This window comes from Hemiscyllium ocellatum, chromosome 4, assembly GCF_020745735.1.
Source record: "Hemiscyllium ocellatum isolate sHemOce1 chromosome 4, sHemOce1.pat.X.cur, whole genome shotgun sequence".
NCBI classification, from domain to species: domain Eukaryota; kingdom Metazoa; phylum Chordata; class Chondrichthyes; order Orectolobiformes; family Hemiscylliidae; genus Hemiscyllium; species Hemiscyllium ocellatum.
The window spans coordinates 39,056,680-39,069,438 of record NC_083404.1 but is presented as its reverse complement, the minus strand read 5'-3'; the positions used below and the strand labels follow the sequence as shown (position 1 = coordinate 39,069,438).

General features: G+C 41.2%; 1 protein-coding gene across 1 annotated transcript in view; it reads left to right on the top strand.

Moving 5' to 3' along the window:
* Positions 1-12,759, top strand: part of pkhd1l1.1 (PKHD1 like 1, tandem duplicate 1) — a 246,772-nt gene that overhangs the window by 26,549 nt on the left and 207,464 nt on the right. The window contains 5 exon segments of the mRNA XM_060823999.1: positions 611-721; positions 1,422-1,511; positions 8,330-8,586; positions 9,391-9,473; positions 12,524-12,626. Coding sequence (XP_060679982.1) covers positions 611-721; positions 1,422-1,511; positions 8,330-8,586; positions 9,391-9,473; positions 12,524-12,626 — 644 coding nt within the window.

Genomic DNA, 12,759 nt, shown 5'->3' with positions numbered 1-12,759 from the left:
TGTTAGATTGGTGTCTGGGAAGTATAAGTGGACTGGAGAGGTTTAGTTGGGGATCTATGAGGTAAGGATGTGTGAGATCAGTTGAATAATTATGCAGCAATTAGACTATGTATTTAATAGGCCAAAGATTACCAGATCCACTATTTTAATTTATTTCAGCAGAGCCCTCTGAACTCTCAGAATGTATCATTTAAATCAAAGAGTTCCGGGCGCAAGGGAATTGATTAGCGGAATCTTCAATTTCCCAGGGAATTCCTTGGGAGTGTGCTGCACTGAGGTTTCTGCAGGGTCTCCATGTGCAACTCAACCTACAAATGGAACAATGACTGTCCAGTGGGAAAATCTGGGCCGCAGTGTTTCCGAAATATTCTGACCCTGTTTTAGAATTTCAGCAGATGTCATCTATTGCTTTATTCCCAGCCTCAGCTACTTGCAGGTTAAAACTGTGAATTAATTAAGACTAAAGCCATTCTAACATTGACATGCAATTCATTTAATATCAAATACGAACAGTTGAAGTTTAAATGTTTGACCCTGAGATTGACTTGAAGTGCATTGTAGTCCTGAAAGCTTGCAAGGCCAAACATAATGTGTGTTTCTATCTTTAAAGAGGTGACTGGGATCTATCCGTCTGAAGGGAGTGTGGAAGGAGGAACCCTCCTGACTGTGACTGGCCGATTCTTTGATGAAACAGATGCCCCTGCCAGGGTTACTGTAGGAGGTATGTAAAATGAAAAAGAATGAAAGAAGTTATATCACACCTTTCACCACCCCAACCTACTTTATAGACACTGGGGTACTTTAATGCGTAGTAACTGTTGTAATGTAGGACATGATATTGATTAGTTAACCTGTTTCAATGACATGATATTAGCCAGAAGACCAAGTGAAACTTCCTGCTATGTTTCTAATGATGACACCTCCAACAGTGCAGCACTTCCACAGTATTGCAGTGAAAGTGTTAACCGAGATTAGGTTTTCACATCTCTCATTTAGGACTTGAACCTAAAGGTTTTTGATACAGGAATGAAATTGCTTTACCCATTGATCCAAGGATAACACGGCAAAAAGCTGTTTTTCAATGGATATTCCAACACTCTTGTGAGTTTCACTCAATGGGAGGGGTTTCCCAAATCTACCTAGCTCTTAAGCCTGGTCCTATTCTCCAACACTAACTATAATTTCTTCATCAAATATAAGTGCAGTACTGGGGAATGCAGTTCATAGTCTCTGATGTGAGCCTATTTTTATTTGAACATATCTCTGATCGTTAATAATGAATCTGACATCTAATGCATGCTGATTAGTAAAATAAAGCTTGTTTTCACTTCACAAAACAACCCTTTTCACACTGTACACAGAATTAAACCCATTCTCCCAGTTTTCTTCTCTAAATCCCATTTTCTCCATTTTTATCACAGGTCAGAACTGTGAGGTTCTAAGTGTCAGCTCAACTCAGATAATCTGTCAGACCCCAAAGGAAGCCAATCATCTCAGAACAGTTTTTCCAGGTGATGTATATTTTTTGCTCATTCACATTTTTTAGTTTTGAATTTTAATATTGTATCTTCATTAACCAGTTAGTAGATTATATGTTCGGCTGATGTCAAATGATATATAAGTAACAATGCCTGTTAACGAAAATGGATAAGACAACACACATGTGTCAACTTATTAGAAACACAATATGGTAAGCAATTTGCTAGCTACTTTGAGTCATAGAGTCACAGAGATGTACAGGGCAGAAACAGACTCATTGGTCCAACTCATTCATTCCAACCCAGACATCCCATTTGCCAGCATTTGCCCCTTATCCCTCTAAACCCTTCCTATTCAGTACTTGTCTTAATTAATACACTTGTTATTAAAATAGATTAGTTCAATTATGTTTTAATTGTTCTGCACATTCTAACTATACTGGGCACCACACTCCCAGTCGCTCCAGTATTCTGCAGCAGTAAAGTAATATTGCTTCAAATTCGAAACTATTGCTAGTTAACTTGATGATAGATAACTTGTAAATATGCTTTGCCAATTGTAGAGATGTGACTGTTTGATTATAGTGGATGATGTGTCTGGTTCCACTTGTGGGAGAGTCTAGGACCAAAGTACATGATTTCCATGCCTGCTCTGCTGTCCCTGTTAGTATCATGGCTAACCTTGAGATTCAATTCTTCGTTCCTGCGCATTCCCAATATCCGTTAATATCTCTCTCTCTATCCTAGAGCAACCTGGTGGAAGCACTTAAAGTTCTGAAAGGGGTTTACATACACATGTGAAAACCAGAACTAGAGGCCACAAGTATTCAACAATAAATGCAATAGGAATTTCAGGAGAAACCTCTTTACCCAGAAAGCATATATTGATCTATGAAAGGTGAATTGGCTGGGACAATTTTCTTTAAGTGTGACTGATGGGAATCTTTAACATTGTTAAATATAAATTTCAAGAATATGTTTACTTTTGTTGGTGAGAATAAAACTAGGGGCCATCAGTACAAGACAGTCATTAATAAATCTAATAGGGAATTTGGAAGACATATCTTACATGGAAACATTGACAATAGAAAGGGGAGTAGAAAACTCAGCCCTTTGAGCCTTTTCTGCCATTCACTGTGATCATGGCTTCATCCAGAGAATGGTGAGAATGTGGAACTCACCATCACAGGGAGTAATTGAGACATATAACCAAGAAACACTTAAGTGGATGCTGGATGAACATGAGGGAGAAAGGGGTCAAACATTGTAAGGTAATGAAAGATGGGGGAGGTTCCTGTACAGCATAAACACTGGCATAATTAGTTGGGCTGAATGGCCTGTTTCAGTGTCAATGTACGATGCAATTCTCGTGCAACATTATATTTGTCCAGTTCCTAAAATCTTATCAGCTTAAAATAGACATGGAGAATATTACAGGAAATATTCACACATTGAGAATAACCTCCATCATGTTGTGTGCCACTATCACTGTGCTAAACGGGAGAGATTTGAAACAGATTTTGCAACTCAAAACTTGGCATCCATGAGGTGCTGTGGGCCATCAACATGCAGCAGAAGTGTACTCCCGCACAACCTGCAACCTCATGACATGGCATATTCCCCCACACCCCCCCCCCCCCCCGCTCCCCCCCCCACCCCTGCTCCCCCCCCCCAACCTTGCCCCCCCCCCACTCAACTATTAGCATCAAGCCAGGGGATCAACCCTGATTCAGTGGAGAGTAGGAGGACATGCCAGGAGCAGCACCAGGCATATCTGAAGATGAGCTATCAACCTGGGGAAGCCGTCAAACAGGATTACTTGCATGCCAAACAGCATAAGCACCAAGTCATAAACAGAGATAAGTGATCCCACACCCAGCAGATTAGATAAGCTCTACAGTCCTACCACATCCAGTTGAGAATGGTGATGGCCAATTAAACAACTCACTGGAGAAGGAGGCTCCACAAACATCCCTATCTCCAATAATGGAAGAGCCCAGCATATCAGTGCAAAAGATAAGGCTGAAGCTTTTGCAGCAACCTTCAGCCAGAAATGCCAAATGGATGATTCACGTTGGCCTCCTTCAGTGATCCCCATCATTACACAGACCAGTCTTCAGTCAATTTGATTCACTCTATGTGATATCAAGAAGCTGTTGAAGGCACTGGATACTGGAAAGGCTATAGGCCCTGACAGCATACCAGCAATAGTCCTGAAGATTTATGGTCCAGAACCTAGACAAACAGAGTTGTTGTCTCTGGTTTGTTACCCGTGCCACGTGATAGAGTGTCAAGGAATAGGGAGAGAGAGCAGTTAAATGCGTGTCTACAGGAATGGTGCGGGAAGGAGGGATTCCTGTATCTGGATAACTGGGGTTCTTTCTGGGGAAAGTGAGACCTCTATAAACAGGATGGTCTACACCTGAACTTGAGGGGCACCAGTATCCTTGGGGGGAGGCTTGCTAGTGCTCATTGGGGGTGTTTAAACTAACACTGCATGGGAACCTAGACTGTAGCTTTAGGGTGCATGACCTGGAGTGTAGGGAGGTTAGGAACATGGCATCAATTTCGAAGGAGGGTGCCTGTAAACAGGAAGGTGGCTTGAAGTGTGTATACTTCAATGCGAGAAGTATACGAAATAAGGTAGGTGAACTTGCAGTGTGGGTTGGTACCTGGGATTTCGATGTTGTGGCTATTACGGAGACATGGGTAGAACAGGGACAGGATTGGCTGTTGCAGGTTCCAGGGTTTAAATGTTTTAGTAGGGTCAGAGGTGGGGGTAAAAGGGGGGGAAATGTGGCATTGCTTATCAAAGATAGCATTACAGCGGTGGAAAGGACGATGGATGAAGACAAGCCATCTGAGGTAGTTTGGGCTGAGGTTAGAAATAGGAAAGGTGAGGTCACCCTGTTAGGCATTTTCTACAGGCCTCCTAATAGTCCTAGAGACGTAGAAGAAAGGATTGCGAGGATGATTCAGGAGAAGAATGAAAGTAATAGGGTGGTTGTTATGGGGGTCTTTAACTTTCCAGATATTGACTGGGAAAGCTAGAGCTCGAGTACGTTAGATGGGTCGGTGTTTGTCCAATGTGTGCAGGAGGGTTTCCTGACACAATATGTAGACAGGCCAACAAGAGGTGAGGCCATACTGGATTTGGTTCTGGGTAACGAACCAGGCCAGGTGTTAGAATTGGAGGTAGGTGAGCACTTTGGGGACAGTGACCACAATTCGGTGACTTTTACTCTAGTGATGGAGAGGGATAAGTGTGCGCTACAGGGCAAGAGTTATAACTGGGGGCAGGGAAATTATGATGCGGTGAGGCATGACTTAGGATGCGTGGTTTGGAAAAGTAGGCTTCAAGGGAAGGGTGCAATTGATATGTGGAGCTTGTTCAAGGAGCAACTATTGAGTGTCCTTGATAAGTATGTACTTGTCAGGCAGGGAGGAAAGGGTCGTGTGAGGGAGCCGTGGTTTAATAAGGAATTGGAATCCCTTGTTAAAGGGAAGAGGGCGGCCTATGTAAAGATGAGGCATGAAGGTTCAATTGGGGTGATTGAGAGTTATAAGGTAGCCAGGAAGGATCTAAAGAGCAGCAAGGAGGGGACATGAAAAGTCCTTGGTTGGTAGGAATAGGGAAAACCCAAAGGCTTTCTATAAGTATGTCAGGAATAAAAGAATGACTAGGGTAGGAATAGGTCCAGTCAAGGATAGTAGTGGGAAATTGCGTGTGGAGGCTGAAGAGATTGGGGAGACACTGAATGAATACTTTTCGTCAGTATTCACTCAGGAACAGGACATTGTTGCCGATGTGAATATTGAGTCACAATTAATTAGAATGGATGGCTTTGAGGTATGTAGGGAAGAGGTGTTGGAAATTCTGGAAAGGGTGAAAATAGATAAGTCCCCTGAACCTGATGGCATTTATCCTAGGATTCTCTGGGAAGCAAGGGAGGAGATTGCAGAGCTATTGGCCTTGATTTTTATGTCTTCGTTGTCTACAGGAATAGTACCAGAAAACTGGAGGTTAGCAAATGTAGTTCCCTTGTTCAAGAAGGGGAGTAGGGATAACCCTAGTAACTATAGGCTGGTGAGTCTCACTTCTGTTGTGGGCAAAGTCTTAGAAAGAATTGTAAGGGATAGGATTTATGAACATTTGGATAGGAGTAATGCGATCAAGGATAGTCAGCATGGTTTTGTGAAGGGCAGGTCGTGCCTCACAAACCTTATTGAATTCTTTGAGAAGGTGACTAAGGAGGTGGATGAGGGTAAAGCGGTAGATGTGGTGTATATGAATTTTAGGAAGGCATTTGATAGGGTTCCCAATGGTAGGCTACTACAAATAATATGGAGGTATGGCATTGAGGGTGAGTTGGAGGTTTGGATTAGGAATTGGCTGGCTGGAAGAAGACAGAGGGTAGTAGTTGATGGTAAAGGTTCATCTTGGAGTGCAGTTACTAGCGGTGTTCCGCAAGGATCTGTTTTGGGACCATTGTTGTTTGTCATTTTTATAAATGACCTGGAAGAGGGGCTAGAAGGTTGGGTGAGCAAGTTTGCGGATGATACGAAAGTCGGTGGAGTTGTTGACAGTGAGGAATGATGTGGCAGGTTACAGCGGGATATAGATAAGCTACAGAGCTGGGCAGAAAGGTGGCAAATGGAGTTCAATGTAGCTAAGTGTGAAGTGATTCACTTTGGTAAGAGTAACAAGAAGATGGAGTACTGGGCTAATGGTCGGAAACTTGGTAGTGTGGATGAGCAGAGGGATCTTGGTGTCCATGTACACAGATCTCTGAAAGTTGCCACCCAGGTAAATAGTGCTGTGAAGAAGGCATATGGCGTGCTGGCTTTTATTGGTAGAGGAATTGAGTTCCGGAGTCCTGAAGTCATGTTGCAGTTGTATAAGACTCTGGTGCGGCCGCATCTGGAGTATTGTGTGCAGTTTTGGTAGGTATAGGACAGATGTTAGGGGTAGATTCTTTACTCAGCGGGTCGTGAGTTCATGGAATGCCCTGCCAGTAGCAGTGGTGGACTCTCCCTCTTTATGGGCATTTAAACGGGCATTGGATAGACATATGGAGGATAGTGGGCTAGTGTAGGTTCGGTGGGCTTGGATTGGCGCAACATCGAGGGCCAAAGGGCCTGTACCGCGCTGTATTTTTCTAATTCTAATTCTAATTCTAGACAAGCTGTTCCAGTACAGTCACAACAGTGGCATTCACCTGACAATGGGGAAAATTGCTCAAGAATATCCTGTACATGAGAAACAGGACAAATCCAACCCAGATAATTACCATGCTACCAGTCTTCAGTCAATTTAATTCACTCATCAGTGGCATCAGTAAAGTGATGGAAGGTGTCGTCAAGGATGTCGTCAAGCAGCACTTGCTTAGCAATAACCTGCTCAGTGATGCCCAGTCTGGGCTCCGCCAGAGCCACTCAGCTCCTGACCTCATTACAGCCTTGGTTCAAACACGGACAAAAGAGCTGAATTCCAGAGGTGAAGTGGGAGTGACAGCCCTTGACGCCAAAGATGCATTTGACTGAATGTCGCATCAAGAAGTCCGAGCAAAACTGGAATCAATGGGCTGCGGTGGCAAATGTCCAGTGGTTAGAGTCATACATGACATATCGAAAGATGGTTGTGGTTATTGGAGGTCAGTCATCTCACCTTCAACACATCTCTGCAGGATTTCCTCAGGGTAGTATCCTAGGCCCAACCATCTTCACCTTTTCACCAAAGACCTTCCCTCCATCATAAGGTCAGAAGTGGCGATGTTCACTGATGATTGCACAATGTTCAGCACCATTCACAATTCCTCTGACACTGAAGCAGTCCATGTCCAAATGTAACAGGTTGTGGACAGTTACCAGGCTTGGGCTAACAAGTGGCAAGTAACATTCCTGGCAATCAAATGCCAGGCTCTGACCATCACCAATAAGAAACAATCTAACCACAGCCCCTTAACATTCAGTGGTGTTACCATCACTGAATCCCCCACTATCAACATCCTTGATCACAGGCTGAACTGGATTCACCAATAAACACAGTAGCTACAAGAGCAGGTCAGGGGCTAGGAATACTGCAGCAAGTAACTGACCTCCTGACTCCCTAAAACTCTCCATCATCTACAAGGCACAAGTCAGCAATACTGTCCACTTGCCTGGAAGAATGCAGCTCCCACAACACTCAAGAGGCTTGATACCATCCAGAACAAAGCAGCCCACTTGATTGGCACTATATCCACAAGCATCCACTCCCTCCACCACAGAGATCAGTAGTAGCAGTGTGTACTATCGACAAGATGCACTGCAGAAATTCATCAAAGATCCTCAGACAGCACCTTCCAAAACCATGATCACTTCCATTGAGAAGGACAAGGGCAGCAGATATATGGGAATACCACAACCTTCAAGTTCACTCCAAGCCACTCACCATTCTAACTTGGAAATATGTTGCTGTTCCTTCACTCTCACTTGGTAAAAATCTTGGAATTCCATCCCTCATGGCATTGAGGATCAACTTACAGCAGTTCAAGAAGGCAGCTCACCACCACCTTCTCAAGGGCAACTAAGGCTGGGCAATAAATGCTGGCCAACCAGCAATGCCCATATCCCACAAACATGAGAAAATACAAAAATGCTTATCTGGCTCTGAACCACACAGTGCACACATATGGAGTATACCAATGACCTTTGCAAAAAGAATTAATGGAGTTTGTTTAATATGCAGTGTCATTCACTGTGTTCAAGTAACAAAAGCCTTTTGTCTGAAGAATTGTGAATGGAAGACTTAAAAGTATCGTGCCAATTTATTCTTGCTCCTATTTAGTGACATTTTTCTCTTGGTTTAGGAGGAAGAGGATTGAAGATAGAAACATGGCAAGGTGGCAATCTGGATAATTTACCAGACTACGATGAAAATACTCCAGGGTATTCAGTGTCTTGGACTGATGAGGCTTTAGTTCCAGCCTCCACATCACATAGTCCATCTGTAACACGCTTAAGTGGATTCTTTGTTGCTCCAGAGACTGACAATTACCATTTCTATATCAAGCAGAATGGTTCATTCCAACTTTCATTCAGTTTAACTGGGATCCCTCAGGACAAGGTGCGTTAGCTGACACTTGTGAGTGTATTTTGTTGTTTACTGATTTGTTTCGTCACTAACCTTTATGTAAACTTAACATAAGAAATGGTCTATTGATGAGTGCATAGACTTTATCATTGTAAAAGATGTCAGTAATAAAAGGAGATATTGTACAGACCACCACTTTATCTGCTCTGAGCATGGAGACAGTATACAGAAATAAATTTAGACTGGGGCAGGAATGGAGTGCCAGATTTCAATTCTTTGATAGTGTCTGTCTTCACTAAAATGCTTTAATCTTCTGAAAACATTTTCCAATCTTTGATAGGTTAAAGTGAATTTAACATTCGTTTGTTCTTGAGAATTCTGACAATTATTATTTGGGCAAAAAAAGTTTTAAAATTAAATAGTTTAATCCTTTAATACCAATTAGGGTATTGGCCTTTGACCTCTGTTGCATTTCAATTGCAATTACCAAGAAAAAGAGATGTTCTATAGAATGATTCTGAGAGATATAGGGAACACTATATGGGGGTCACAAGTCACTTGGCATCCAATAGTGATGGACTAACAGATAGAAAACTGTAAGGATCCAGGATCCAACAGCAAGCTGAGATAAACAAGATTAACATCAAGTATTTTGGAGAAGAGGGAACTCAGATTTGATCTATTAAAATTTCAGAGAAAGGAAATGGAGCAATACAAATGATGCACACAGTTCACTTTGATAATGGTTTCAGGAACTAGAAGTAATTAGGAATAAAGAAGACATTTTGGCAGATCAGCTGATAGCTTCACACATTCTGTCATTGTACTATTTCCTAGGTGAACATTGCTTATAAGTCTCAGAATCTCCGGAGATATGGTAATCAAAAATTTGACACTATGCAGCTTCAGAAAGGGAAAGAGTAAGTATCATCCACCTGAACAAATCTTCAAGGATTTTACATTTTACGTTTATGATTAAAAATATACATATGCAATTATAAGATAATGTATAAATTTAAATCACAATTTGCATGCTTATTTTACACAGATAATTGGACAGTATTGTGTTTTATTACATATGTATGTTTATTAGCACATGCCACTGAAATTTTACATCTGTACTTTCCATTGATTTATAAATTTAGGTGTGTAATTTACATGATAAATTGAAAATTTATGTTTTAATATTGCATTTACTTTGAAATTATATGTGAGAAATAGGTAATTGAAGCTCATTTGCAAACTGTGACAGTCAAATTCTATTGAGGGCATGAAGGGATTACTGCCTAACTGGTTGAAAAATCAAATTATAACAATGACAAAATAAAATGAATTGAATCAACAAAACGTATTTGACAAGAACTTCAGTATCTAATATAGTCTATTTATATCTAACATAGCTCTGTCCCTAGATGGATGTAACAGCTGCACAAATGTCTCATTAAGCATTTGTATCGTTGATACTGAGTGTTAGAAATATTTTCTTAATATAGCTACTTTACATGTTGTCCACTGATGGTGAAAGTGATGCTGTTTAATAGGAAACTGTGAACACAAGCTTGATTTAATAATTCCTTTGGCTGTTAGTAAGGTCTTACTCATGAATTAATATGAAAACAGCATGAGTGTGGATATTATTATTAGATTAGATTAGATTCCACACAGTATGGAAACAGGCCCTTCAGCCCAATAAGTCCACACCGACCCTCTGAAAAGTAACCCACCCAGACCCACTCCCCTACCCTATATTTACCCCTGACTATGGCCAATTCACCTGATCTGCACATCTTTGGATTGTGGGAGGAAACTGAAGCACCCGGAAGAAACCCACGCAGACACGGGAAGAATGTACAAACTCCACACAGACAGTCACCCGAGGCGGGAATCAAACCTGGGTTTCTGGAGCTGTGAGGCAACACACATTATGCCGAAGGTACATTTTAAAGGTGCATTAGTATTGAGATTATATTGTTGGATGCGTAATCCGTGAATTCTAATCCCCCCACAGCAATTGGGGAATTTTGTCTGGAAATGAAAATTAAAGTGGAAATTACATTGTCAATCACAGTCACCATTAAACGATTGGGCTGTTGTAAAGAATCAACTCCTTTGCTGATGTCCTTTCGGGAAAAAGGTCAGCCATCCTTATGTGACTCCAGACCCCCAGAAATGTGGTAGTTTATTTTAAACAGGAAAATTTCTGTGCAATTTGTTTAACGATGTAAAATATACAGATACAGAAATGACCTCAATTATCCGAACGAGATGGTCAGGGAGTATTTTGTTCATATAACTGAGAGTTTGGATAACAGAGTGTTTGGATAACTGATAGCTTTTTTACGGGACCTTGAGATCTTGTTTGGATAATCTGAAATTCGATTAATTGATGTTCGGATAATCAAGGTTATTCCGTACTACACATTCATGGTAGAGACAGTGCTGCAGTGTACTGCAGCTTCTTCATGTAGCACAACAAGAGTCTCCAATATTAAGACGGTATTTGTGACCTTTTCCCAAACTGTGACTGTTCTTGCCAGACTGTTCTCTGAAATGGTTGCTCAGCACCACCTTTTCAAGGTTAGCTAGTAAGGATGGTAAATGACTCCACCTGTGAATTAAGGAAAAGAGAAATAAGTTGCATCAATGTTCAACTTATACTGTCCAAAAGTGACTGTCTATGAAATAATTGAAAGATAGTGACAAATTTTGATGGGACAGATCTCACCATTTCACCTTTGGTGGATTGATGGTCAATCAAATCCTTCATAATAAGCATAAATGCGGATTCCACCGAAGTAACAGCAACAAAACCAAAACAACCCTAAGGAAATTCACAGCCAAGGAGTCATTAATTTAACTTTGCTACTGAGTCAGTCATGGAGGTTGGCTCAGAACAGATTGTAGACAAACCAAAGAAAAGATATTGAACAGACACGCAAAACCATTAGGAAAGCAATTGACATGTTGACCTTATTAGAATATGAGAGCACTGGAATCAGGAAGTATTGACAATTGTACTTGTCCTTGATGAGCCCTTAACTGATGTACTGAAGGATATTCTGCCTTTCAAGAGGTGCAAAGGAGTTACACCAGATTGATTCCTGAGATGAAAGAGCTGTCATGTAAGTAGAGATTGAGTACAATGGACCACTACTCTGTGGAGTTCAGGAGAATCAGAGGAATATATAAAATATTGAGCAACTAGGTAGGGTAGATCCTGAGCCAAAACTGAAGAATTTAGAACACAGGGCTGGAGTCTTAGAATTAAGATACTTGGAATCGCAATGCTTCATTTCAAATCATGCCTATTTAAATATATATGTGTATACACACACACAATATCTGTACAACCTTCATTTAATGTATAAACAGAAAAGATTCTTTCAAAAGTGCAACACACTTTTAATATGGCACCAGAAGATTAGTTTGGATTCGCAGTCCCATATGCAGTTTCAGTGCATTGTCCCACTTGTGGTTGCAGCAAAACTGTGTCCCCAGACATCTCTTTATTCTGCTTAATGGAGATGAAACTGTGATGATGAATTTCAATTGTGCAATCTTAGAGGTAGGCTGGAGACATATCTCTAAATCAGGATCTAAAGGAGAACTGGATGTTGCGCTCCCACAAACTATTTTTGGCATGTGCCATTCACTTCAAGTAGATTTTAAAGATCCGACAGCAGTATTTCACTGCAGCACCAGTAAGGCCTCCCTGATATCCCAGTCAATAATTCCCTCTGAATCAACATCATTAAAAGTTAGCCATCCATCTTATTGCTACTAGGGATATCTTCCTGTTTGTAAGATCCTTGTTATATTTGCCGATAGTTTAAAGCCCTTTGGTATGACTCAATGAGATGTTATGAAATGTGGTGTAAACCTAAACATTTGGAACATTTTTATTAATCTATTTGTTCTCTGTGTTTGCTGATTATATATCACAAACTGAATATCTTCTTTCACTCCATAGATATTATATTGAATTGGTGCTGCAGGAAGCCACCAGTTCCTCCTTTAGTATTGGTATGTACAGGGAGAACATCTCCTACACGGAACAACAGACAGCAGACTCTGTCAGTGAAGTCCAGCTCATCAAATCACACTCTCACATTCTCCATGAGAAACAGGTCAATGCTGAATCTTCAATATGTGTTAGGGCAGCGGGAGGTAATTGAGACTAGATGGAACTAAAAACCTGCCGAGTGC